The sequence below is a fragment of the Dicentrarchus labrax genome, unplaced genomic scaffold (genome assembly GCF_905237075.1).
Source record: "Dicentrarchus labrax unplaced genomic scaffold, dlabrax2021, whole genome shotgun sequence".
Lineage (NCBI taxonomy): Eukaryota > Metazoa > Chordata > Actinopteri > Moronidae > Dicentrarchus > Dicentrarchus labrax.
In genome coordinates, this window is record NW_026136711.1 from 19497069 (window position 1) to 19524888 (window position 27820).

A 27820-nucleotide genomic window follows, 5' to 3' on the forward strand; every position below is an offset into this window, starting at 1 on the left:
TCCTTATGGTCATGCACTTACTCTATCACGCATGTGCACACACACACACACACACACACACACACACACACACACACACAAGCACACTCATGCATGTGCAGGTGAGGTTGGCAGTTGGATGTCTGCCACTATCATCCACATAAAGCCTGGTCTGTATTGTACACTAGACACCCATAACATCTGATGAATGGAAATTTGAATGTCCCTCTGCACTGTTGTAAATGTAGGTATTTATGTTCTGATTTGTATCCTGTAATCTGCACTAGTGTTAATAATCTTCTAATGTGAAAGGCAAAGTGACCATGAGGGATAAGAAATAACAGAGAACAGTCCTGGCCCTAATTTTAGGTGCACAGAATGAATGGACATGTTTTAAGGATGCATATTTTTCTTATAAATTTAATTTCAGCTCAAACATACACATTAATTGAGTTTGCTCATCATTTGCTGATGATGCAGTCCTGATAAAATCATGGTTAAATTACACATTGATCTGAGAAAAAGTGCTGTATCTTCAGTAGATTTCTACTGAAGTAGAAATATTTAAGCATGGATTTACTCAAGTGAAAGCATAGAGAAGCTTCCAATTAATTAATGATGTGCGCATGACTCAGATTAGAATTAACTGCTGCACTGACTGCAAATGACTCATTCCTATTTTACATTCTTTGAGTATGTGTGAGAGGTGCCTAGGTGAGTTCTGGGTCATCAGCTGCATCAATAATTTAAATTGTGAATAATAATAAACTGTTGTTGATTTCTTCCGTGGATGTGTGATTTCCTCTTGAGGAATTTGCCATTGTCTTTGTGGCCCTGTCTTGGATAAATTTCTGACAGGCAGTTGCTTGATTATACTATGACAGTCACATCAGTGGAGCCTAAGATCCCTTTACTTCTCATACAGCAAGTGTTAAAAGAAAATGTGTTGAACCATCAAAAGTTGGGGCAGCTGATCTGCTGTCAATGAGATAATTTGAACTTGAATTTAAATGTATCAGCTGTGAGTGTTTTGAGACTCTGTATTGACTCATCTTGCGTGTGTATTTGACGACCTGAGAATGAGAACAAGCTGTGAAGTGTGTAGGAGAAACTAAAACTACGGTGACCGTGAAACTAACGAAAAAAAACCAAAAGGTCCTCTTTATAGGCAGTGATTATACACTGACTATACACTAATGAAAACATAAGTATGAATATTATATTCCATTTCTGCCAATAGATCCTCCTAAATGTTACACACTGGACCTTTAAGCAGTGGTTCACGACACTTAACAACTTTTTAAAATATTTTTGGGGCTTTTATTGCCTTTAATTAATAGTTGAAGAGTGACAGGAAAGGGGGGACAGAGAGGGGGAATGACACACAACAAAGGGCCACAGGTCGGCGTCGAACCCATTGCTGCTGCATGGGGAACCAGCTCTACCTGGTGAGCTACCACTTAATAATAACCAAATAATGAACTCTCCTTGCAACCTCTTGTGATTGGTTGTTTACAAGTCATGGGCAACTCATATGGAGTGACTTGTACACAGTCAATGACAATATTTTAATAATCTTGAGGAACCCGAAAGGGTAATTCAGTATCACCCAAGAAAAAAGGAAAGATTATAAAAAAGTCTAAAATAATTTGTGAATGTTGTGATTCAATTTGTTTCCTAAATTCTGTCTTGGGAATCATCTTGTATGCCCCCAGATTAATCTCATGACCCCTTGTAGGGGGTCCCAACCTTCAATGGGAGCCACTGCATTAACGGTCCAGTGTGTAGGATTTAGTGGCATCTAGCGTTGTAGTTGCAGATTGTAACTACTCCTCTTCCAAGTGTGAAAACCGAGAAACACAGGAATATGTCCTATCTAAGGCCAATGTTTGGTTTTGGAGAGTTAGATGATAAGATTGCTATTGCTCTAATCTGTTGAATATGAAGCTTCCACCAGCAGTTAGTAAGCTTAGCTTAGCATAAAGACTGGAAACAGGGGAAACAGCTAGCCTGGCTGTGTCCAAAGGTAACAAAATCCATTTACCAGCAGCTCTAAAGCTCCCTAAAAGAAATAAGAGAAATGCATTGAATCTGAAGAATACACACTCTATTTGCAAGAGTATTTAAGTGCCCAAATTTGTATGTGAATAGCTGAATTAAAATGAGATAATGTCCTGAAAAAAAAAGGGGAGGGAATACAATGACTCTCTGAAATAAAGATAGAAATACCACTGTGTAATCTTGGTGGAATTCCCCCCAAAATATTATGACTCAGTCTGAATGCAAATGAAATTTTGCCAAGGCAAGAACTAAATTAAAAGAAACTGAAGCGTGTTTTTAAAAACAATCCTTACTGCCCCAGTGTAAGTTATATAAATGATGCAATTTAAAAACATAGAGGAGGGAAATGTGAGCCCTCATCTTGTCACATCTAAGATAATGTAACTTTAATCCCCTCACTAATATCAATTGTCAGTCCAGGAGCAGCTCTTCTAATGATTCCCCAAAAAAAGCATTGTGTTTCAGGCCACTTTCTTTTAACAGTGTGGTGGTGTGATGATGAATAATGCAAAGATACAATAAAAACCTCTGAAACAAAAGCACCATTCATCCATCACTGTGTTCCGGCCAATCATAGGACTGACAGTAATGATCTCTGTGAGACAAAGAGAGAGGATGAATGTTTGATGAGGAACGCAGAATGAGGCTCCTGGGAGGCAAAGAGACCATTGAACACATGCATGGGATTCCCCCTTTACAGGTGGAGAGAGAAGGAGATGGATGGGAAGGAGGTGCAGTACAGTCAGCTTTGAAAGATGGGTTGTTTGTAAAACAGAAGCATAAAATATCCATAGAATAAGGTGGATTGTATCATAATCAGAAACTGAATGTGAGCTTCGTTTTCGATTTTGCTGACTGTATCAAGTGAATGTAAGCACCGCTGTGTTACAGTAAACCCTTACAGTGATGCAGCGAGCCTCTGAATTGATTCATCTCTTCTTAATTGCAGTAGCTGCTACTCTAAAACGGCTTGAAAGAACTTCCTCACTCTTTAATTGCTAATTGTATAAATGACCTTATTAGAAAAGGTCAGCGGTTGTATTTTTAGGAGACATTTTATTGTTTTACTGATGTAACTTCAGTGGATGTCATTGATCCAGTCACTCTTCCTCGCAACATTAATTAAAATTAATTGAAATACTCTGGTGTGTCTGAGTTGTGGTCAGAGATAATCCATGTAGGATTTCCTGTAAATATCTTGTCTGCCATTACTATAATCAATAGATCATGCTACTGATTAAATAGACTGAAGCACTTCACTGCTTGAAGTAGACATGGTTGCTACTGTTTGAATGAGTCATTATGAGTAATTCCGCAGGGGCTGGGTGAGAAAAACTTTAATAATAGTTGGAAATGCATCCAATATTGAGAAAAATAGAACCTCTAAATTGTTGGTAGAAGACCTTCCAGGAGCTGTTTGGATTGTCAATGTAATATGACAAACATGGAGAACCTGGAGATTATTGAGATCAGAGTCAGGGCTATATATATATGTGGGCTATATGTGTCTTGTGAGGATGTATAAAGAGAATCTATATTTGTTACACAGCATTAATTGGTAAATTGGTCGACAGGAAATCAGTTGTAGGGCAAACTACATTGGTCGCGATACTCGTGAATAATGCGAAAGGCCCTACCAGAGCCACCGTTTGGTTTGTCTGTTCTGGGCTGCTGTAGAAACATGTCGGTTCAACATGGCAGACTCCATGGAAGGAGGAAGTGGCGTCTGTAGATAAAAACGGCTCATTCTGAGGTAACAAAAACACAACAATTGCTATATTCAGGTGATTATACACTAATGAAAACACACCTATGAATATTATGTTTCATCTCTGCCATTATATCCTCCTAAATGTTACACACTGGACCTTTAAAACATTACACAAGTTACAGCAGGTATGAAAGAAACAACCACATGATCTAGAATCAATAAATCTATTAAGCGAAAATACCAAAGATTTGCTACTCACAGCCTTTCAAAAGTGGGGATTTTCTGTTTTTCTCTAATCACTAGCTACAATACTAAATTCTTTGCATGTCTTAGTTTGGCAAAAATCTGATCAAAAATATCTTTAAAGTATAAGGCTAGAGCTGTTCTGTATTTTCCTATATCAACACATCTCATAAAATGACCAAAAGCAGGGTGTCAGTACTCTCTTACCCTGTCTATGATTCTCAACAGCCCATTCATTCCTATTGAAGAACCCAGTGAAATATGTAGATTAATCCAAAAAGTACTTTCATAGAAACTAAAGGGCACTTACTAAACTGTGCATATGCTTGGTATTATATTAAGCTGTGGATTCATATATGGACATTTTGGTGCTCTAGTGAGTATTTACAGCAACAAGATTATGTTCAACTCAGACAAACAGACATTGCACATGTTCATGGTTATGAGGAAATATGTCACAACAGTGTGACAAAACACTGATCTGTTTTTAATATATTTTGCAACAAAGGTGGTCTTTGGCACAGAGTAATAAACTGCATCAGCCATACAGTAAATACTTGTTATTAGGATCAATTCATTGTTGATTTTGGTCTTTTTGATGGATCACCAGCCTTATCCTTTAATATGTGTCAAGAAATTCAACCGAGTATCAAATAGTCAAGAGCAATCTATCGCATAGTTTAATGTGTCACAGGTGCTACCAGGATTTAAAGCTTCATGCGTGTGTGTGTGTGTTTGTGTGTGTGTGTGTGTGTGTGTGTGTAAGTGTGTAAGTGTGTAAGTGTGTGTGCAGTCTTCTTTCCCATTAGCAAACCATTTTCAGTCTTCCCCCACCTAGGACCATTCTCTTTGTCAGCTGGAAATGTGATTTTAGGGAAGCCTGACTCCCATTACCTTTGCTTCCTCTTAGCCAGCCTCCAAGTCATTCCACCAGGGATCTCCAACCTGCTCACCCAGGCTTAGGGCTGCAAATACAGTAGATGACCTCCACTCTTCAACACTTGCTATTGCCTGAGGGGATATTACCATATTAATGCTTCACTCCACTCCCAGGGCAAATGAGTGTCATAAAAAACGCAGCCTGGATAGCATCTTTCTCAAACCCTACCCTCATCCCCCTTTCACTTCTGCCCACACTGCCATCCACTCCTATTTTTCAAAAAATGTTCTGCCCTCTCGCATCTGCTATCCTTTCTTGTATTTTTTTTTTTTTTTTCGGCCCCCATCCACTCCTCCCATTCCTTCATACAGTCTGGTTTGAAGTGTGTAAGAGGCTGGCAGGCTTTACGCTCTTGAATTAAAAAGGCCATCTGGTGAAGAGGGAAACAGAGATGGCTGCATAGGAGGAGAGAGGAAAAATGAGAGGCATAGTTTTTCTTTGAAGTTAACATGTAGACAGAATCATGGGTGGGATATAACATCAAGTGTAAATATTACTCTTAGCATCTGTTATTCACATAAACACACAGTATTTTGGGGTCACATTACACTGATCTAGTATGAGCTAAAAACAGATTAATACCCACAGCCATAAAATATTATAACCATTCTTGTGCCAACAAGATAACGTCTATGCATTTATCAAAGGTATATATATAGATAGATATAAAACAACACTATGTAAGATGTGGTATTTGTTGCAGTTTTGCACCCCCAGTTGCAATACCACTGTCGGAAATATGGACGGCTGTACACACTAATTTTTTATGATTACATTCCTTATTATCGAAAACTAGCGAGTCGACAACTTTTCTAACACAGCCAAACATCAAACAACTGCAACCAACAAATAGCCAGCCAGCTAATATTACTTAATAGTCCAACGGCAACAAGGCCAGCTCAGTGGTCTGTCTGCAGCCTTTTATTTTACAGAGCTAAAAGCTAAAAGCCAGTCCCATTTACTCTTGTCCAGTGGCTTCTCTCTCCTTCTCTCTTTTTAGATTCCTCCGTTGTCTTAGGTCTCTTCACATCTGCCATTAGCTCTGTCTGTAGGACCTGCTCAAGACTCTCTGTCAACGACTCCCCCTCCACACAAAAAGAGACTAGAAACAGAGGGAAAGACCTAGTCTGGCTCTGTCCAAAGGTAACACTAGCACCCCTAAAGCTCACAAATGAACACGTTTCATTTGTTTAATCCACAATGGCAAAAGTATAAAAACAAGGTGTTGTGGTTTTACTGGGGTAATGGGTTGGACTTTTCCTTGGCTGGGAAAAGGACTCCAGTAAGTGACTGAAATATTCTGACACATAAGCCCCTGTAATATCACATGTCTTTTTTGCCCATAGGTTTTTATACAAATTAAACAAACAAGGTAGAAGTGTTCACACGGGAGGTTTAAAGATGTGAGCTAATTTTGTTACTTTTGGACAGAGCCAGGCTAGCTGTTTGCCCAATTCCAGTCTTTATACTAAACTAAACAAACTGGCCGCTGGTGGTAGCTTTATATTTAACAGACAGACATGATGAATATTCTCTTCTAATATCTGATTCTCAGAAAAAAGCAAACAGGCACATTTCCACAATACCAAACCATCCTATGCTATGAGTACGATTTTTCAAATGAAGTGGCTTAAAGTAAGGACAAACTTTTACAAATGAATTGTAAATTGGCCTAAACGATTAAGATGCATTCTTAATAACATTGTAGCATGTAGAGGAGATATGGCTATTACCTTTACTTCTCAAGGCAATGACAGAATATTCACAGATGGGTTTTCCAAAGGGAATGTGTACGCTATCATAATAGGTTGGATATTGGAGTTTAGTGAACAAAGACAGGGAGAGAAACTCTGATGAGTCCACTGGTGAGATGGAGGCCTCCTGTGGGAATGCAGGATAAGGGTGGAGACTGACAATGTGTCAGCCAGAAATCCTTTTGTCACCACTCTCCATGTGCTTAAGTACTTCCCCGGTGTTATTGCCAGCACTTCTTTCACTGCATAATTCTATTCAAAATAAACACATTTGGTAACAGCCTGCACTTGTAGTTTCTTTCGCCATTTGGGCATTTATGACTTGTGAGGCAATGTTTCACACGCTGCAGAGCTACAGTACAGCCAGAATACACTAACCGAACATTAAAACGTTCTTGTTGAACACAACTGTACTCCTGCTTGTCTGCGGTTGCCTTTGTATTCAGGGGAAATAGCAGTGACTTAGCCCATATGCGCAGGCTGTTGCAATGGACTTTTTTTGTTGACAAGCCGCTGAGGGAGCAAATGGAATATTTTGTGTGCAATAAAAAGGGCCTCTTTAAATATCACTGATCACCAAATGTAAAGCAACATGTCACTCTTTTATCAGTCTTATTTCTTATTAAAAGATGACAGTGTTTGCACCAGAAGCTGTAATTCTTTATCAAACTACTTCTTGACAAGTAAGAATACTGATGAATCAAAGATAATATATTAAAGCAAAATCTAAACGCTGGTTTGAAACAGAGGCTTGTTATTGTTATTCCTCTGTTGATTTTTAAAAGGCAGAACATGAAAAACTCTGACTGGAGTCGGATCAGTTCGGTCAGTTCACAGTGTAGGCTTCCCAGTTCTCCCACAGGACCAGTCTGACCATACACCATGCATGGTCAGACTGGCCCGCTTGTCCTGGTCTGTCTTCCACTTCCTCTTCACCCTCTACATCTACTGGCAAGTTTCCATGGAAACAACAGGGAGAGAGAGAGTCACGATAGAGAGAAAGACGAGAGAACCACCCCAAAGAATGTGGTCTGCAGTCTGACTCCTGTTGAGAGCTATACATTGTTTTAATAGGTAAGTCAATGTTTGAAATAGAAAGACATAAATATGAGTATTAATATCCCCCTGCCATGGTCTCATAATCTCTCATCAATACAGTTAATTACTGCTTGTCAGCCTACTTGACTTGTTGAGACAGTGGATATGAGACAGATCATTCTAGCTCAATAATTTACTCTGATAAACTTCTCCCACACTCAACACTCTGCTTAATTAAGCCTCTGGGATTTGTCGGGACTGACACCAGGACTGAATAACCCTGTGACTTTTCTGTTGCAAATCCATACATGAACTGTATCAGCTCCAACGCCTTAAATGGAAGAGTCACATTATATTGCAAAGAGTGTTGATGCCAGATTTATGACAAATTTGAGTAACTGGAATAAGCAATTCTTATTTATTATAGTGATCTATAATGTTTCTATTTAAGGCATAGGAAAACATACAACTAATAACTGGATAGAGGCTGAACCACTTTGGGTTTTATGTGGGCTTAAACTAATCTAACTTAAAAGAATAATTTAAAATTTCAGGAAATACATTATTCCTTGAATAGATTGCTAATACTGCAGAACAGATCCACTGCTCCTTTGAAGTGTAATCTGTTGTCCGTTGTATTTTGCAGTAACTTTGTAGCACAGAAGTTGTACTTAATTTTTTTCTTCTAGCTCCAAGGAATCCATTTTATAGCTGACCCTATCCTCTCTGACCTGGCAGATCATGTTAGTATTATTTTAAATAAACACAAACTGTAAATGCCTCATTCAAGGGCAGGACTTGACTCTGCAGTGTTTTTCACAACACTCGAATCCCAAATGCACTGCTTGTCTCGATATGAGTCACATTTGTTTTACTAACGTAGTATATTTTTTTACCTGGGAATGAGAAATGCTCACATTGTTTTGGAGTTGCATGTCGCTTTGTACTGAAAATAAATTATGTAGTACATTACAAACGGCAGAACAAATGAATAAGTTTGTGTAGCCCTAGATAAAATCACACTAATTCAATCAGTTGGCAACAAAATTAATTTGTATGCTTGAAATAGATTTCAATACTTTATCTCCTTTTATTTGCATGTGGATTTTGCTTTTGTTGTGCATAAATTGTGTTTTTGTAAGAGTCTTTGAGTAGTTGATGTGATTTGACAAAACATTCCTCGGGGACACAATTTGTTATCTCTGTAGACTTTCAGTGTGCAGGAGCATGTGCATGAGTTGTATGAAGTAACTTGAGGTCAGACAGGCAATGAAAAGGGAGGAGGGGAGAAAGGGAGTTTCAAAATAAAACAAACACACATTCTGAATGAAGCCTCTCACTCACTGACGGGTTTGACTGTGTGCTTCATCTATATTATATGGTATACAGCATACACCTCTTTAAGATTTCTTCTACATAACAAACTTTTCAAATTGTAATTGCCCTTGTATTCTCTGTAAACCAAATGAAAGAATTGTCTTGTCAAAGTTGAGCGTAGTGGTACCTGTGGTGGCATCTGTCCTACATAACACATCCATCATCAATAGGCATCAAAAGATAATAATATTTACTCACTTGTACAGATGTCAAATATTTCCATGGGACGAGTCAGTCCCTGGCAGACACAATGTGTGTGAGACAAAGGGATCATTGTGCTCCAGCTCAAAGGCTGTGACTGAATTTCTCTCTGTTTGATCTGCAGGCTGTAATCTACAAAAAACTCTGAGGAAGAGAAGGACGAAGAGGATGGCACTGATGCTGTAAATGGCCTCTGTCAGAATAAAAACACTGGAGCTGTGAGATCTGGTGCTGCTGCGCCTTACTGTTCTTTTCTTCAAAGCTGACCAGAGGCTGACCAGAAACCACAGGCAGGACGTTGACCTTGTCTTGCCCAGGGATATGTCATTGGGGAAATCCCCTGTGTTAGGGGTGCGCCCTGTGCCCCGACCCCTCTGGCTGTCCCACCTCAGCCTGCTGTGCTTATGTGTGTCTCTCTTTGCCCAGGCTCCCCAGGGTTTGCCTATGGTAGGTTATAACACTGACACCAAGAGGGAGATCACGCTGGACGGAGATCTGATGATTGGTGGCCTGTTTCCTGTGCACCAGAAGGGTGAGGGGGCAGAGGACTGTGGGAAGATCAATGCTCAGAGGGGGATCCAGAGACTGGAGGCCATGCTGCTGGCACTAGATGAAATCAACAAGGACGAGCGCATCCTGCCTGGGATCAGACTGGGAGCTCATATACTGGACACTTGCTCTAAGGACACCTACGCTCTGGAGCAGTCTCTGGAGTTTGTCCGGGCCTCCCTCACCAAAGTGGATGACAGTGAGTACACATGCCCCGATGGCTCCTATGCCATCCACGATGACGTCCCTCTGGCAATCTCTGGGGTGATAGGAGGCTCCTACAGCGATGTCTCTATTCAGGTAGGAACTAATGAATACACAGCAACTGAGTGGGTGGGGCTGTCAACATTGTATCTGCAATAGAATAATTAATTTTCAATTTGCTGTGCTGAAGCTCATCTTTGTTTAATGTCATGAAATGAGTTGGTCAAAAGCTACATTAATTTTGTCAGACAGTGCAATTACAGAAGGTGTATTTAACCATCAGCAGCTTCTGTGGGTTTGAGAGAGAGAGAGAGAGAGAGAGAGAGAGAGAGAGAGAGAGAGAGAGAAGGAAGTGCAAGCAAGAGCGAGAGTGTGATGGATAGTCATATAACTGTCCATTTAGACTTAAGTACCATGTGCAATTACCCCTTGCGAGATGTTAACACAGGGACTTAATGAGTATCGGTTCCGCAAGGAGGATCTGTTTACCTGTGTGCCCATATGCTTGGCTGATCTAATTTAGAAGATCTCTTTCTCTTTCCCGGTAATTCACACTTCAGCTGCGGTCCTGTCAGAGGCAGACATGCTACAGATGTTGCGCTCGGGACGGGCTGACAGGATGACTAGTGACGGCATGATTACTCTCAGCAGCAGCGCTCCTTTCGGCTCACTCAAGCTGATGTGATGAAAGCTCTGCTAATTGGGTCTCCAAATCTTCAGCTGAAGTATGGCTGCCACATCAGTGTAATTTCCAGTCATTGTGAAAAGAGATAAGTGTGTCACATGGAACTGAAATTTGTAAATATCCACAAATATACATGCCTTAAAGCATTAACTTAAACTCATCATCCTGGCTCAGTCAGCCAGAGGAGCGTGTCTGCTGTCTTGGCTGAAGAGTATGGTTCACCTCACTGGAGACCCACAGCCTTGTGTTCCACATATCTGATTGTTTGAAGAAAGGAACACTCTCCTGCCCATCCAGAAATAATAATTGGCTTCAGATGATTGATAAACATTAGGAAGCACTGCCAGTGGTCGTCTGCTGTTAGCAGCTTTCCCCAATGGGTACTTCAGGACAATCGGCTGGTGGTGGCATCCTTCCATACTTTTTAGTCATGATTTGTAGACAATAGGGCCAGCAGTAGACTTGTCAGCATGGATATACCAGCGATAAATTAATCACAGTGAAATAGCTAGAGTCTGTCTCCTTAAGGGGGCATGTAAAAACCCTGTTTATATTTTGTAGACAAGTTAAAAGCAGTGTGTTGAAAATAAATATCTTCTTTTATTCGAATGAGTACATGCTACTTTTAAAAGTATGTTGGGTTTTATATTTCCCAATTGTACAAGAACTCTGTTTTCTGTAGTTCCAAAACAAATATTTTGTTCTCCCTGCTGACAAAACACAGTGCCAAACATACAGTACAGTACAATGATATATTATACAGGTAGAGAGCTCCTGCGAAATGACGCAAGAGGAGGATTCAGAGCACCTATATTGGGATTCCTGGTAAAAAAGACAGTTTGGAAATAAAGGATTTGATAAACGAGCTGTAATTTTAGTGAAATCCGGCATCTGGGGCTCCTCAGAGAGTGCCCTTGTCTTGGGGTAATTTATGGATGTACTATTACAAGCCTGAGGTCTGAGGTCTGCCCTAGCTTCTCTGAATCTTCCTCATCAGTAGGACTGCACCACAGGAAACAGTTCCCTTTCTTGCCATGAATAACCCTCTATAATGTAATGTGGTTCAGTTATGAGGTCTGCTAACTCTTGCTATTTCTCTTGGCTGGTTGATGAGCAGCCACACTCACAGTCGCTGGAACAGCAGATTTTTCATGTAATCTTTCTGATGTTTTAAATAGTATACTTATTATCATCATAAAATATAAATACATCTGCTCTTTGAAAACAAGACAAGATGTATCTATTTACATGTGCGTCTGTATTTTCGGGAACAATGTTATTACACAAAGATATGCATTTGGGGCGTGTGAATGTGTGGCATTTATGTGCTGCCGCTGGTTGTTGCTCTGCAGATACCATCTCTACATAATGTCCTTTGTAGCTGCCTCGTTTGTGCATAATCTATAGCCAGTCAGACCTTTGAGTGAACCAGCTTTGGCTGTGTGAAAGGCTACCTTGCCTGCCCTTCTGCGTGAACAGAATGCGGTTAGGTCAGATGTGTGTATTTCACCCCAAAGGCAAGTGCAGTTACAGGACAACTAACAATATTAGTATAAGACCCTTATCGCCATGGCGACGTGGTGGAACATGGTGAACTGACAGGTGGTGAGAACGCTGAGTGCTGTCTAAATCTGTCACAATGAAGGAGCGTGTTGCTGTGCGGCTGGTGTTGTGGTGAGACAGTCGCAGATATGGGGGCGGATCTGGCTGGAGGCCTAGCCATGCTGGCGTTACATGGGCACAGATTGAGTTAAGTGTGGAGGCGAAGTTCTATGACGCTCTTGCAGGCTAGGTCCTGTCTTCCCCATCTGTGGTTGCTGCCGGGCTGTCTGGTGGTTTGGCAGAGGTGTGCCTGCTGCACAGAGGATGTAGAGGGATTGAATAAGTGATCATGTTTCACAGAAACACTGAGACAGTGACAGGCAGATATGATCACAGTGGGGGGTTGAGGTGAGGTTGGGTGATGGAGTGAGTCACATGGCATCATGTTGAGAATCAAAAAGCCTCTGTCTTAAACACACAAGGGGGAAGTCTGTGATGCCATCTGGACAATTTGAATGAATCTACTTGTAGAAATATTATGTGATTCAAGTGTTTAGCCATGAACATTTCCCCTGTGGTCTATCTAGACAGCAGGTTATCAGTGCAAGGTGAGTAATGACCTTGTGATGACATGTTCAGTACATTCAGCATCTTCATTCAAGTGTGAAGAGCTGCAACGCTGACAAGATATAGTACAAGATACTAGTATTATTGTAGCATACTGAAAGTAAAAATGCTTTAATTATAAAGAGTCTACAAAACACTGCAAGTCTGCATCCAGTATATGATTTTTTTCTGGATATAGCTGCTTTATAGAGGAAACAGCCTCATTACTCCTCAGTATCCTAAAGGCATGGGTCAATCAGAGATGTATTATATTCTACAATTACAGTCCAGGAACATCTAGCCTCAGGGCTGGCTTCTGATTAATACATGGAAGGGACTCCACTTTCGTTACCCCGACAGCAGTCTGTGCAGCTAAATATGACTCATTGGTAAGAGAGCATCCCCCAGGAAAAACATCATAATCACCAGGGCGCATTAGAGGAACAACACCTCGGGAATGTCAAATACTCAAACACGCACTAAAGAATTATTCTCAGACATGAACACAGATAGATGAAATTTCTGGAACCAATCTGCAAACAATGAAAAATGACCTACTCTGATCCTTCAGAGCAGTGCAGAAAAATCGCAGTCTGGATGTAGAGACCTGCCTTGGTCCAAGGTATTTGGATGAAAGCTCTTATTGTGTAATGGTACCTTTGTGAATTAATTGGAATATTTTAGCAGTGCGTCTGAGATGTGGTCATTTTGACTGATTAATGAGACAGGAGAAGGCACATTAAAAAGGATGCATGCTCAAATTTAAAGATATAGATTGTGATATGAACACACTGCTTGACATTTGCAGACTAACCTGAATGGAATAACAGAGCAAATATACGAGCAGAATCTCTTTTTTTATTATCCACAAACAACCCTATTTATAGAATTGTCTTCATCTGCAGGTAGACAGTGCCAATCTCTGGAGCATTCATGAGTCATACAAAGGATTTAAACATGGATACACACATGACAGAATTCATGCCAGAGAGAACAATAAGGATGAAACGTATCAGTAAAGCCAGGCAGTGAAAATGCATTATTCATGGGTAAAAGTAAAGACCGTGCTCCCAAAATCGTAAATAATTCACATGTGATTGGATTATTCAGTGGCTTGGCAGAACGCACTATTTGTGCAGTTGTAATACATATAATGTCCACCGCACAAACTTCCTGATATCAGATATGAATGACAAGGTGGTGTAAAATCAGCCCCAATTTGGTTTGTCGGGATTTTTTTGTTGAACTTAACTTTCCTGCTGGTTGCACTGAGCATGTTTGTGATGTATGACAGAACAGACCCAGTTGTAAAGCTGAGTTACTGACATTGTAAATGAATGGAAGCACGTACATATCTTAACATGTGGTGTAGTCTGAATTGTTGCAGGACTCTGGGGGCTTTAAAAGACTTTTGCAGCACAAAGGAGATTCATATTATCCAGCAGGATGAGGGGGCAGGACCGGATCAAAAAACATCCTTGCTCTAGGTATCTTAACAGTTCATATTTCCACCCTGTTAACTCTGTTGCCAAGCAACTAAATCATAAGAAATAAACTAATAATGATCCATTATACACTATGCGTACACTGTATGTGCATGCATGTCCGCTCCTCGTGTATGTGTTTGCATGTGTGTGTTTCAGAGCGCTGCAGTGGGCTGTATATGTGTGATACTGAGTGGAGTTAAGGACTGCTGCTCTGGGAATACAGTGTTATTGCTGTAGAAGCACATTGAGACAGTCTTCTGGGAAGAGCAGATGGGCTTTTCATGTAGAAAAAATCATGACATCTCTACAAAGTAGGCCTGATATTTCCTGGACCAGGACACTCTCTCAGTCTCTTATTGCTGTGTCCCTGTATGTCTCTAGCTCTGTTATTTGACCATTGCCCCAACTGTGTCCCTTCTCACATACCTTACTTATTTCTTTCTCTTTAATGCAGAAACAAATCAAAATAAGTGCTGTATGTGAAATGTGCTGCAAAAAGAAACTGCGTTTCTATTTTATTAATATTTTTAATTTTTAATTAACTATACAAGTTAATTCTATATTTCTACTACACAGCGTTTGTAAAGGCAACGCATTTTTTTAAATAAACAATCAAGTTTTTTTCATTTATAAATAGCTTTTATGCTGTTTTATACCACTGTATTTTGAACATGGGCATAATAATTCTAGCTCATGGTGTTCGCTGGTAGGGGTATCTCTATGGAAACCATATACGACAAATGAAAAGAGCAATCCTGTTACTCGGTGTCTCTGTGTCAAATGCAGCTACCAGGTCCTGTATGCTCTTATTGCTTGGGAGGAAACCATTTTCACAGCAATCTGCTCAGTCCCTCCGGTGCAAAGCCACACTGGGCCACTTCTTAAGTTTCTTAATTAAATAAGGTGCTGTCCGATGAACGATGATCCCTGTAGCTGAAAGTGAGAGTCCGTAAACTATACCTTGTGGCTAAAATCTCAGGCAGTTAAGAAATAATGATAACAATTTATTATATACTTGCAGTTTAGTCTTATGAAGGATCTACTTTGGATGCTAGCAACAATTCCTATAGGGTGGAACAAGATTTTCAGTGTTGTGACTTAAACTCTGAGATTTCGTATTAACCCTCCTGTCCTCCCTTGTGTCTAAATAAATATGAGCAAGGACAGGCTGACAAGACGTTACAATATACGATGGCCAATCATTACAGCTTGCACTGCAGCCCGTCGTAACTACCTTACACCACTGCCACCGGCCATCTTGGCACCTTATATAATGGGATCATCATCCAGAGGGAGCCAATCACTTGGCTCATGGACACACACTCACACCTGACACACATCATACATATTTTGACACTGAAACACCAAAATACACCTGCGGCTGTAACCATTATGTTACTGACATCTTATGTAACTATTAATTAAAAGATGTTACAGGTTACCTACAGTGGAATAATTACAGCATACATGTCATATAAGTGACTTTTGTAGTAACTAATATTGTAAGACATTGACACACAGCAGAGACAACAAGGCTCATGCAGGCCTGCCTACAGTATGTTGGAAATGTTGCTTTGTGCACATACTAAAGTATGTTTGCAACTCAGGAAACATTATCACAGCCCCCTCAAAACTTGCATCTGTAGGCAGGAAGACACAACACCCTCCAAGCTCAATTTGCTGAACAACAATGTCTGCTGGATATAAACTTGCTATAGAAGACTTTAATGCACTGCACATCTCTCTGGCCCTGGCTCAGCTTTTATGGTGTCATGCAACTTATACCCACAGCTCTTCTCAACTGCTCTTCTTGGCCTCTGGTATCTTAAGCTCCAGGACTTTTGTGTTCCTTTGAACCCATTACATTGAGATTCTTGAGTGAGAATCCTTGTGCAGTTGCAGATCGTTGCAGGGTGGGGACTGGGTAAAGGTGCTCCACTCCTGTCAAAATGACAAAGCTCATATATGATCATATAAAGACTCAAAAGGAGGAACATGGTCACTATCTTGGTCTTCCAGATCTTTATAATTCTGTGCCTCCTGATATCGACCAAAGGTCTCTACACTCACAATGTGTCAGTCACAGGCTTTGGCAGGTGGAGGAGTCTTGGCTTTTAATATAAGCTATGTGAACATCTATATAATGATTTCCAATAAGCCCATTGTATTGGTGACACATCTGGCACTGTGCTTTATCACCTCCATAAGCCACATGTAAGTGGATTACTTAACTGGCATAGAGCTCCATTTAATACCCTGCAGAGAAATTACTCATTCACTACCACAAGCATAGCCAAATATCAGCAGAATGGATGCGTACCATACCTGTGTTGGAAAAAGATAATCACATTAACACAACTATACCAGGTGCCCAATACAGATGCAATGTCTTTATATTAGCCTATAGGTTAAAGGTCCAGTGTGTAAAATTTAGGAGGATCTGTGCAACATAATATTATTCATAGGTATGTTTTCATTGGTGTTTAATCACCTGAATATAGGAATTGTTGTGTTTTCATTACCTTAGAATGAGTCGTTTTTTTCTACAGACTCTGCAGGTCACCTTCTTGACATGTTTCTACAGTAGCCCAGAATTGACAAACCAAATACTGGCTGTAGATCTAACCATTTGCGCTTTTTGCATGCTTCGCTACCACTGTAGTTTCTCCTACACACTTCGGAGAGGAGGGTGAAGCGAGGGAGTCGCAATCTGCAACTTCACCACTAGATGCCACTAAATCCTACAAACTGGACCTTTAAGTATTACTTCTATTAAATTATATATTAATGTACAGACACAGGTTCAGCAAAGAAAAAAGAAAACATCTTTCTTTATTAAATGTTTGACTAGCTAATAAATTAATTCTAAGGAGCAGGTGAAGGTTTAAATTGGCTGCTGTTCATCTTGGCCTACTTCTGCTCTGAATGTCGTAAATATGTGCCAATATGTTAATGCATCTTCAACATGCGTTCTTTGTCAGAGATGGTTAAGACCCTCAGCTTAAGAATTACATGCAGTCTTACTGGCCTGGATTCAAATCCCACCAGAACCTCCTGTATCTTACCTACAGGAACCCTCTCAGCCTTTCCGACCTCCTTTGTGTTAAAACATACCAATGGGAACTAGAGTGTGTCCACGTTCCTTAAAGTGAACAAAAATGTCTATCAGCAATTTTATGAAGTTACTTATTTAAAATCTCTCACTGTTCAGTCAGCATCTATCTCACTAATCACCCTGAAGCAAATATATCAGGCTTTAAATTATCTATAACATCTACAGACCTATTCATGCATTAGTGCATGTTTTCTTTTCTTGCTGCTGGTTTCTGCACAGATTTTGACTTTACATCAGAGATGCATGTCCAAAAATACAAGTATCGTTCAAAAAGAAAGGTATTTATTGTTTACTGTTTTAAATTCTTACTGCAAGTATCCAGGCAGCAGTCCTCAAACATACAGCTTTGTATCCCCTGAGCACATGATGAAGGAGCCTCAGAGAGTTTTTTGAGTGATGATATAACAACAATATTAATGGCTGAACAATCTAGTCAGGGGTTTCCTTTCTTTCAGGGAAAATATTGTATTTAGACTGCATTAAGGCTCTGGATTTGAAACATTTTCTGTAGATAAAAATGAATGATCTATTCATCTATTACAGTGTCTACAATTAGCAAGTGTTCTTTTTCATGTTCTGTTAGGGGAGTACGAATGTGGCACCAACATGCTTAAGTCCCCTTGTGGACTGGAAATAAAGCTGAGAGTTGTTCATTGCTTTGTTATGTGATATTTTTGTGGGGGCTGAAAGCAAAGACTAGGTCAGTTCATTCAAAGTTCACACAACAAATCCAAGAAGTATTCATATGCAATTACAGAGTAAGACCCTCGTGAGAATTTATCATAATGGGAATGGGTTCTGCTGTTACAGAATACAGAATTGAGTGATGTGAAATGATTAATCTGATAGTGTTCACGTGTCACTTGCCACTTTAGATCATACTCTGATTTCTTCCTAGGAGAGCAAGCACGCTGCTGCCAGCTGTTTCACCACATGTTGAGAAAGGCTGTAAAGGTAGTTTAAGAAGAGAGAGGATTTTACATAGAAATGTGATTATTAGCCTGTCTGCATAATCAGGGTTTCTCCATGTGATCTGGAAAAAACAACCTTTGAACTGATATGAAGTGCTCACTCATGTGTTTCAACAATCTAGATTTTCATTTCGTTTTTTCAGTCGCTACACCACAGACGAGTCAGAAATAGCTCTAATGTCAGACTGGTAAATCTGCTCAGCATTGCCTCTGTATGACAACGTTTGGGTGGTGGTAGTCCAGTCACTTTTGTTTATGCTGTTGCATTTCATTTTTCCCTTTCTCTCATTAATTCCAATGAAGCTAGTGGTCTGGAAATGACTGCCATTGGCTCATTTAATATTTATTTCTCTGATCCTGCAGAATAACAAAGATCCCATGATTAAAATCCATTGAGGCACATCACACTAGATTTATTGTAATGTCTCAGTGCACTCCCTATTTTTCAGTGGGGATACATACTAATCAATGAAGAGTCTGTATATCTCATTATTCTTGACCTGTCTGTTCATCTGTGCTGGCACATTTGATGTATGAATATGTTGGCTGTTAGACCGTTCTCCATCCAAATCTGATCTTAATTTTTGTGATCAATACACCTGAAATTTGCATACTGGAAGAAATTTACATTCAGGAAGAAACTCTTTAAAGGTCCAGTGTGTAGAATTGAGAGGCTTGTAGTCACAGATTACAGCCCCCTCGCCTCATCCTCCCATTCCAAGTGGGTAGGAGAAACTACAGGGGCTGCCAAAAAAAATTGTGAAAGGTCATATGTAGAGCCAGTATTTCATTCTGGGCTACTGTAGAAACATGGCAGTTCAGCATGACAGATTCCATAGGAGAGGACCCACTCACTCTGTAGATAAAAACAGCTCATTCTAAGGTAACAAAAACACAACAATTCTTATTTTCAGGTGGTTATACACCAATGAAAACAACCTATCTGTGAATATTATATTCTATTTCTGCAAATAGATCCCCCTAAATGTTGCACACTGGACCTTTAAAGAGCCGAATACTGACCTCATCATACTAAATACCCAACCTATGGTTCTTCTGAGTGCATGCCTTTAAATGTGATTACGAGTTACATCACAGAAAAAGTTTTCCATGAGATATCAAAGTAACATTATTGCCAAAAATGCAATCACATGTAAGAACTACTGGCCAATTTTCACTCAGACTTATATTCAGTTAAGATAATATAATATTGTTTATAATATATATATGATTTGGCTTAAAACAAAAGGGCTATTTGTTTATGTAGGGACTCTTCTCCAACGACAACAGCATCATTTGTAGATATAATAGTATGACGGTTACTATATTTGGGTAAATGTGTATGGGTATGGGTAAACGAGAGGCGATTTTTTCTTTTTTTTTAATCATACTTATAAACCTTCACTTTCACCCATATAAAAGCACACAGTTCTATAGTATTTGTAATGTGACATGTTTATTCTAATACAGCCACAATCTGACAATATAGGAATGATAAATTACATTAAGTGAATGCAGCTGAATATGAATTTCCTCTCCTGACTTTTTCAGGAATGATTCATTGGCATTCAAGATGTTGTGCCATGAGTGTGCTGGTTGTGAAAGCCGGCATTAAAGACATCCAGATTTAGGTTGGCATTCTTTTGACTGATCAGACCAGCTCCCCTTAGGCTTCCACAGAAGTGCCTGAAGCAAAAGCTAGTCAGTAGCTACTTCTGCGCACTGCGCACAGTGTCACGATACTGACAAAACCTATTACAGAGAAAACGCAAAGTTTCAGGATTCCTTAATACTTTGACTCCCTTTCACTTCACAATCCCTGCCTCCAACCTCTCTGTCTCTCCCCGTCTGCTTCTCTCTTCTCTCCAAAACAGAGCAGAAACTTTCTGAAAACATGTTTGTTTTTGTAGTGCAATAAATTATATCCACTGTGACTATCACCTGTGGCCGCGCAGTCCTCCATACATATATTTTGGTTAACTACAGATAAGCAGAGATGAGATAGACAGACAGTCCCCATTATTGTTAAATGCAGGACTTCTCCACTCAGTCAGTAGGAGTTAAGTTGTGAAAGGCTCAGCAGGTATCTAGTAAAAAGAATTAGTGACTGATTGGGGTGAGACTAATTGCATCTGCAGGGGGGAAACCATGTAGTGTAGCAATTTCATTCATTAATTTAATGATGAGCAATTAAACCAATTCCCACAGTTGGCAGGTGTATGTTTTCTGTGTGAACTGTAGTAAGTTAATTACCAACTAATATATCTTAATAGTATTTATATTAATACTATATATAATATAATACTTACAGTGAAGGTTCATTGATATTGTGTTAGGACTGATTCAACAAACATAATCATTCTGGTGTTCTTCGCTTATTCCAGGTGGCCAACCTGCTGCGACTCTTCCAAATCCCTCAGATCAGCTACGCTTCCACCAGTGCTAAGCTCAGCGACAAAACCCGGTATGACTACTTTGCCCGCACTGTGCCCCCTGACTTCTATCAGGCCAAGGCCATGGTGGAGATCTTGCGTTACTTCAACTGGACGTATGTATCAACAGTGGCATCAGAAGGTGACTATGGAGAGACTGGCATTGATGCCTTCCAGCAAGAGGCTCGAGCCCGCCAGATCTGCATTGCCACTTCAGCCAAGGTGAGCCGCTCCATGAGCCGCTGGAGTTATGAGAACGTGATCCGCTCCCTGCAGCAGAAGTCCAATGCCAAGGTGGTCATCTTGTTCACGCGCAGTGAAGACGCCCGCGAGCTGCTGGTGGCAGCCAACCGCATGAACGTCACCTTCACCTGGGTGGCCAGTGATGGCTGGGGAGCGCAGGAGAGCGTAGTCAGAGGCAGTGAGGCTGTGGCCGACGGGGCGTTCACCATTGAACTGGCTTCCTATCAGATCCCCCAGTTTAATGACTACTTCACTGGCCTGCACCCATACAACAATACCAGGAATCCCTGGTTCAGAGAGTTTTGGGAAAATCAGTTCCAATGCAGCCTCCATGATCTGGGCTGTGGGAAGCACTCCCTCCGCGAGACTCCATTTCAGCCAGAATCCAAGATCATGTTTGTGGTCAACGCTGTCTATGCAATAGCTGCTGCCATACATAACATGAGGCAGGCCTTATGCCCCAACTCCACCAAGGTGTGTGATGCTCTTAAACCTGGCAATGGCAGAAAGTTTTACAGGGACTACATTCTCAAGGTCAAGTTTGATGGTGAGTAAAATCTTGATGAACTAATATTATTACAGTGTGGCTTAACAGATATTAATTATCATGATGTAAAGCAGCTAACTTTTTCTCATTATTCTGTCATCTGTATAAAACCTCAATATAATATCATTTAATTTCCTCAAGTGCACTCTGCGCATAGTGTATGCTGCCGAATTAGGTTATATCAATTTAGATTCATCGTACCAAGTCATTTAAAATGTTGAATTAGTGCAAGAGTAATTTATACACTGCAGCTACAGATAAGATCTGTAATGATTCAATTTGCAGAGATGAAACTATTTCCTCGCCCTTGTGCTTGAAGGCTCTTTCTTTTCGTGCTTCAATGTGAATAAGAGAGCTCTCCAATTTGAACACTGCAGACAGTGATGATGCAAATATTACTTTTTTAGCTTGTCTACACAAAGCTGCAACACAAAATGTGTAACAGTATTCGTATCGACGCATCCACACATCACAAAGGACAGACCCAAAAATTCAAATGCTCTTACTTTCCTAAATGAGCTGTATTGTCTTATACTCTTCGATTTATGTAAATACTGACATTTCCATTGATGGGAGATAGTGCCTGAGCGATGTGAACTTATCCAGCTGTGCTTTTCTGCTTTTTACAATATGTGAAAAAAATACCCAAAGGATTTTACTATCCAGAGACTGGATTGCACGAGAGGCCTTAAATTAGTCAGTCCCTGCAGGCGCTACAATGCCCTAAGAAAACAGGAAGAAAACACACAGAAACAGGTGGACCACTAACTATACATTTTTCACTGTTTTCCTAAATTAAGTTATTAATCAATTAATTGAGGGAATATTCTGCAGATTATTCGCAGAAATCTTTCGCAGCTACTATCAAAGTCAATTCATTGACAGTTGATTTCTAAAAAATTTAAAATTGAGGATTATTTCAGCTTTGATTTCATGAGGAAAATTTAACATTATTTTATGTAATGTGCCATCTGTTCCAGTCATCGGTCCTGATTTCAACTGTCAAAATATGAATAAACAAATGTTGATATGTATGCTTTGACTTCACCTTGACAGGTTCCATATTGTAGTTCCACCCACTATACACTGACTTTCTTATACCTTTTTTTTTTTACCTTGTTTTCTTTTCATCTTCAGCACCATTTCGTCCACCAGACACAGAGAATGTAGTCCGCTTTGATGCCTTTGGGGACAGCCTTGGCCGTTACAACATTTTCCACTACCACAAAGAAGATGGACGCTATGTCTACCAGAAGGTCGGCTACTGGGCTCAGAGTCTGACCCTGAACACCAGCCTGATCCCCTGGGCTGGCCAGGTTGCACCAACCTCCCAGTGTAGTGACCCCTGCAGGAAGAACGAAGTGAAGAGTATGCAGCCTGGAGATGTGTGCTGCTGGATCTGTATCCCCTGTCAGCTCTACCAGTATTTGCAGGATGAGTTCACCTGTGCTGATTGCAGCTTTGGACAGTGGCCCCTGGCCAACCTCACAGGCTGTTATGATCTGCCAGAGGAGTACATCCGCTGGGAAGATGCCTGGGCGATTGGACCTGTCACCATTTCCTGTCTAGGGATGATGTGTACGCTCTTTGTCATTGGCCTCTTCCTTAAACACAATGAGACACCCGTAGTGAAGGCCAGTGGACGTGAGCTCTCCTACATTCTTCTGCTGGGAGTGTTGATGTGTTATAGCATGACCTTCATCTACATCGCCAAACCGTCCACGGCAGTCTGTACACTGCGCCGGCTAGGCTTAGGCACCTCCTTTGCTGTGTGCTACTCAGCCCTCCTAACCAAGACCAATCGCATCGCTCGGATCTTTAGCGGGGTGAAGGATGGAGCCCAGCGGCCTCGATTCATCAGCCCAGCCTCCCAGGTTGCCATCTGTGGTGCACTGATCTCATGCCAGCTGGTAGTGGTGGTGGTCTGGCTGCTGGTGGAGGCCCCAGGAGTAAGAAAAGAAGTGAGCCCAGAGAGGAGAGACGTGGTCACCCTCAAGTGTAACAGCAAGGACTCCAGCATGCTCATGTCTCTCACCTACAACTGCATCCTCATTATCCTCTGCACGGTCTACGCCTTCAAGACCCGAAAATGCCCCGAGAACTTCAACGAGGCCAAGTTTATCGGGTTCACCATGTACACCACCTGCATCATCTGGCTTGCTTTCCAGCCTATTTTCTACGTTACTGCCAGTGACTACAGGGTGAGTTATGGTTATACATGCTTCATGAGAATAAAGCACAATCAAAATAATTATTATACATGTTTCTAATAATGAAATATTACTTTATTCTTTCCAAGATGAAACATGCTGTGGTAATGATTTGTATTTAAATTATTTGTTCAGATGGCTTTAGGGTCTCAATCTGAGCAGAATACATCCTAGCAAATAATGACTGGGGTTGAATTTGGATTTCATATACATGAAATCAGAAACTAATGTCAGCTAGTATTGATTCAGCAGTCAGCCGTGTCTGTGTTGCCCATGGCTCTTAGGAATATATAATCTTTATTACAGCATTCTTCATAATTAGCTGCATACTTAAGATTGTCAGGTGCTCTCTAAGACAAGAACTTTAACAGCCTTATTTTACCTTTGAGGTTTAAATATGAATGAAGTGAGAGTAAATGATAAAATATGGATGCTCAAGTCATGGAGAGGTGTAACAGGCTGACAAATATCGTAGTCTTCCCACAACAAAACCCTAGTTCTACGTTGGTGTAACTTACATAGCATTTTGTCAAGAAGTATTCTAGGTTTTCTGAGAACGAAAAATATACAGTGGCTAAAATTCACAAGTGAAATGGACGGAAGACACAGCAACTCCTTCACATCGCTTCTAAGTTTATTGCAGGAAGTCATTTATGGCTCCACCCCCACCATTTCCACAACTAAACCTAGCCCACCCAAAAAGAAGGTTTTAAACTACCTTATATACAACACTGTCTCTACTTTGAAGGTAGCCCCCCCAGTGAGTCAGGCACTCAGTCCATTTATTTCATACATCATGAGGAATAAAATTATAGATAGATAGATGTGCATGTGTAATATGCATAAATTGTGGACCGACAAGATAAATAGTGTTCAGTTTCTGACCTTACGTGCTGAATGAATGCTGATGGTCATCTGTAGACACGGGAACATACTGTACACTGAATTGATAGAACTTCAGAGAAAAGGGTAGCCTGAGCTGTGGGGTTTTATTCCTCTGAGATCTGAACAGTGAGAGAGACTGAGAGAGGCAGAAGGGAGAAACAGACAAGAGGAATCCCCAGACACAGCGGCCTCTGCAGAAACATGGAGAAGGCAAGCAAGACCATGAGGGCTTAAAGGGAACTGAACGTCCCTGTGTGTCCCTGTGCGTAGCTGTGTGGAATGGAGCGTGACAGACTGGGATGCTGAGTCCCAGCTGTGCCCTCTGTCCTGGGACTCCAGCGAGGCTCAGAGGAACCCTTCCTCCAGGCCCTTAAGGCAACACGAGCAATTCACAGCCAGAACGGGCTCATCAGATAGACGCAAAACTCCCCTTTGACCGATGAATAATTACTGAAGCAACTGAGTTGGCACAGTGTCTCTAGTTTTTCACAGGCAGGGACATATTACTAGTGTTTTCATGGTTTTACACCGCTTCTCAAATTGTTGTCACAGCCCGATGCAAATCTCCAGCTGAATAACAAATACAGATTTGATCGTGGTCTGTCATGAAATGTTAAAGTAAACTAAATACAGTCTACTGAGCCATGAATAACACATTTGATTATCATATAAAATATTGAAGATGCTCTCCGCACCCTGAGGGAGAGGGCTCTCCTCATATGCCAGTGCTGGTCATTTCATCTCAGCAGCAAACACAACTGATTAAACAGCCACTGCTGTCAAAAGTCACAGCACTTCCATGAAAACACAGAAGGCTGCAAAAAAAGACAAAAAAGTATTGCCATTGATTTTAACAACCACATTAACGGATCATTAAAGAATAACCAAAACTGAAAACCATATATGTATATGGGTATTTAGTATTGTGGTTGATTAGTAATGGCTCATCTGGAGGCAGGTGACATATGTGGTGGCAGCTTTCGTCACGTGATACTCTTTTTTTACAGAAGAGGGCACTATCTACTTTTGATTTTGCTTGTTCGACGCCCTTTGTCACTAGTGTCAGTAGCTGTATGGAGGTGCAAAGACATGGCGGCTGCAGGTGAAAACTGAGCACCATCCTGTTTAAGATTGGAGGTGTGGCAGCTTTTTGATCTCCCAAAATATGCATTGTTTTGCACCTATCTTAAAAATAAAAAAATATTCTTTATAAGAAATTAGAGGAGAATATTTCTGTCTTAGAAATAAAATAATCTTTTTCTGTCATAATTTGTCTTCAATCTGATTGTTGTTGTTGAGGAAATTGTATTGTGAACCCAGTATCGTGAATGGTAATGAATCTTGAGTTGAGTATATTGTTACAGCCCTAGCTCTGACCTAACAGAATCTTACACAACAACAGTTCGGACTTTTTTTAATTTTCATATATTTTTTCTAATTAAGCACATCAAATACTTCACAAACATACTTTGGTAATCATAGAACATGATACCCGTTTGCATAAGAATTCAATAATAATATATATTTCCCATTTTCAGCCCATAATTTATCTGTCCTGATAATTATTGTGCATCCCTATTTTTGGCTCTAGATCACTATAGAGCCTATTAATGGTGTTGTCTCACACATACTGAACATAGTGGGAGTATGAGCTCCCATAGTGTTCAACAGAAGAGTTGAACCAGGAAGTGCCTCTTAGAGGAAATACAGGAATAGATCTTGCAATGCAGAATTAGTAGAGGATATACATTTACAGTAGTACACTATCTAGATCAGCTGATGAGACCAGTGAGGATGAGGTCATATATATATATATATATTTGTTGGTGTATTTACAATAAATGCTCATTAACTCATATGTTATGTCTAATTACAGCAGATTAAAATAACAAAAGAGATTAACATCATTCCACTTCTGAAATCTCAACAAATCACGCGTTGGTCTCCATCAGTGAAATACTTGTGGGTTTTGCCAGTTCAACCTCCATGCCAGCCTACAAAGACTGGCTTGTGGCTGGTTGATCCAATAAAGCTTTCCAATAAATGTACAGCACGAAGCCCAATAAAAAGAGGAATCTCATCTCCACTGTGAGGTTCTCTGGAGGAATAAAGCTACCTGAACACAGCAGACATTATTTATATCTGAGGCAGCAGTGCTGTATTCGTGAAATAAAATAATACCTTTAAAGGCTAAATACAGTAAAAATAACAGCGAACAGAGACAAGCAGAAAACATAGTAGCCATGCTCTACATCCTGTTCTCCTCACTCGAGCAGAAGACATCTGAAAATATATTACTGCAAAGGCAGATTCCTTGTCCTCTGCTCTTCCAAAGCAACATCTTGTGAATTATTAAAACCACTTAACAGGTCATTCCTATGCAGTACTGTCCTCGGTTTTATTCAAAACTATTTCTGAAGTAAATTTAGCCTCTGTGCACTTCATTATAGCTGAGATTATTATGTATAATCGGTCACCTTGCCTTTTGTATGTTAGTATGTTTTTTTTTTTTTGCAAATTTACATCTCAACCCAAGACCTGAGCTCAGTATGTGTACTGTATTTCACAGGTGGCATGAGGTGAATCTTAATGTTGAATTCATTGCACGTGGCAACCTGCAATACATCTCAAAATACAGAGATAAATTCAGTGATTCATTACACTATGACTTTTAGTCAGTTACCACTATGTTGCAAACTGTCTGTTATTTTATCAATTAGTTCCTATCTTAATATAATTGATTATCAATTGATGAATACTGTAATTAGTAATTAAACATTTAAGTAAGAGGATTAAAATAAATAAAAAACGGATTTTGTATCAGTCTGTCTAAACTAATGAATGTTGTTTATTTGCTATTTTCATGTTATCTTTGTTTGTTATCTTTGTTGCAGAACAGTGTGTGCACAGTGCAATACTTGGAGCCCACATTATTTTAATACCAACATTAGCATTCAGGGTGATGACAGACACCTGCTGTGTCTTGTGAAAATGGGATGCACCTGCCACACACCACACGACGCTTGGCTGTTTCCTGTTA

General features: G+C 40.3%; 1 protein-coding gene across 2 annotated transcripts in view; it reads left to right on the forward strand.

The window, feature by feature from the left end:
- The window catches only part of grm2a (glutamate receptor, metabotropic 2a), a 32553-nt gene that overhangs the window by 2909 nt on the left and 1824 nt on the right, over window positions 1–27820 (forward strand). For both annotated transcript variants that reach the window (XR_007886485.1, XM_051415194.1), the window contains exons 2-4: window positions 9429–10153; window positions 20848–21685; window positions 22823–23886. Coding sequence is in view for 1 of the 2 variants with exons in the window: in XM_051415194.1 (XP_051271154.1) it covers window positions 9626–10153; window positions 20848–21685; window positions 22823–23886 (2430 nt within the window). In the remaining variant the exon portion in view is untranslated. The remainder of the gene's footprint in view (window positions 1–9428; window positions 10154–20847; window positions 21686–22822; window positions 23887–27820) is intronic.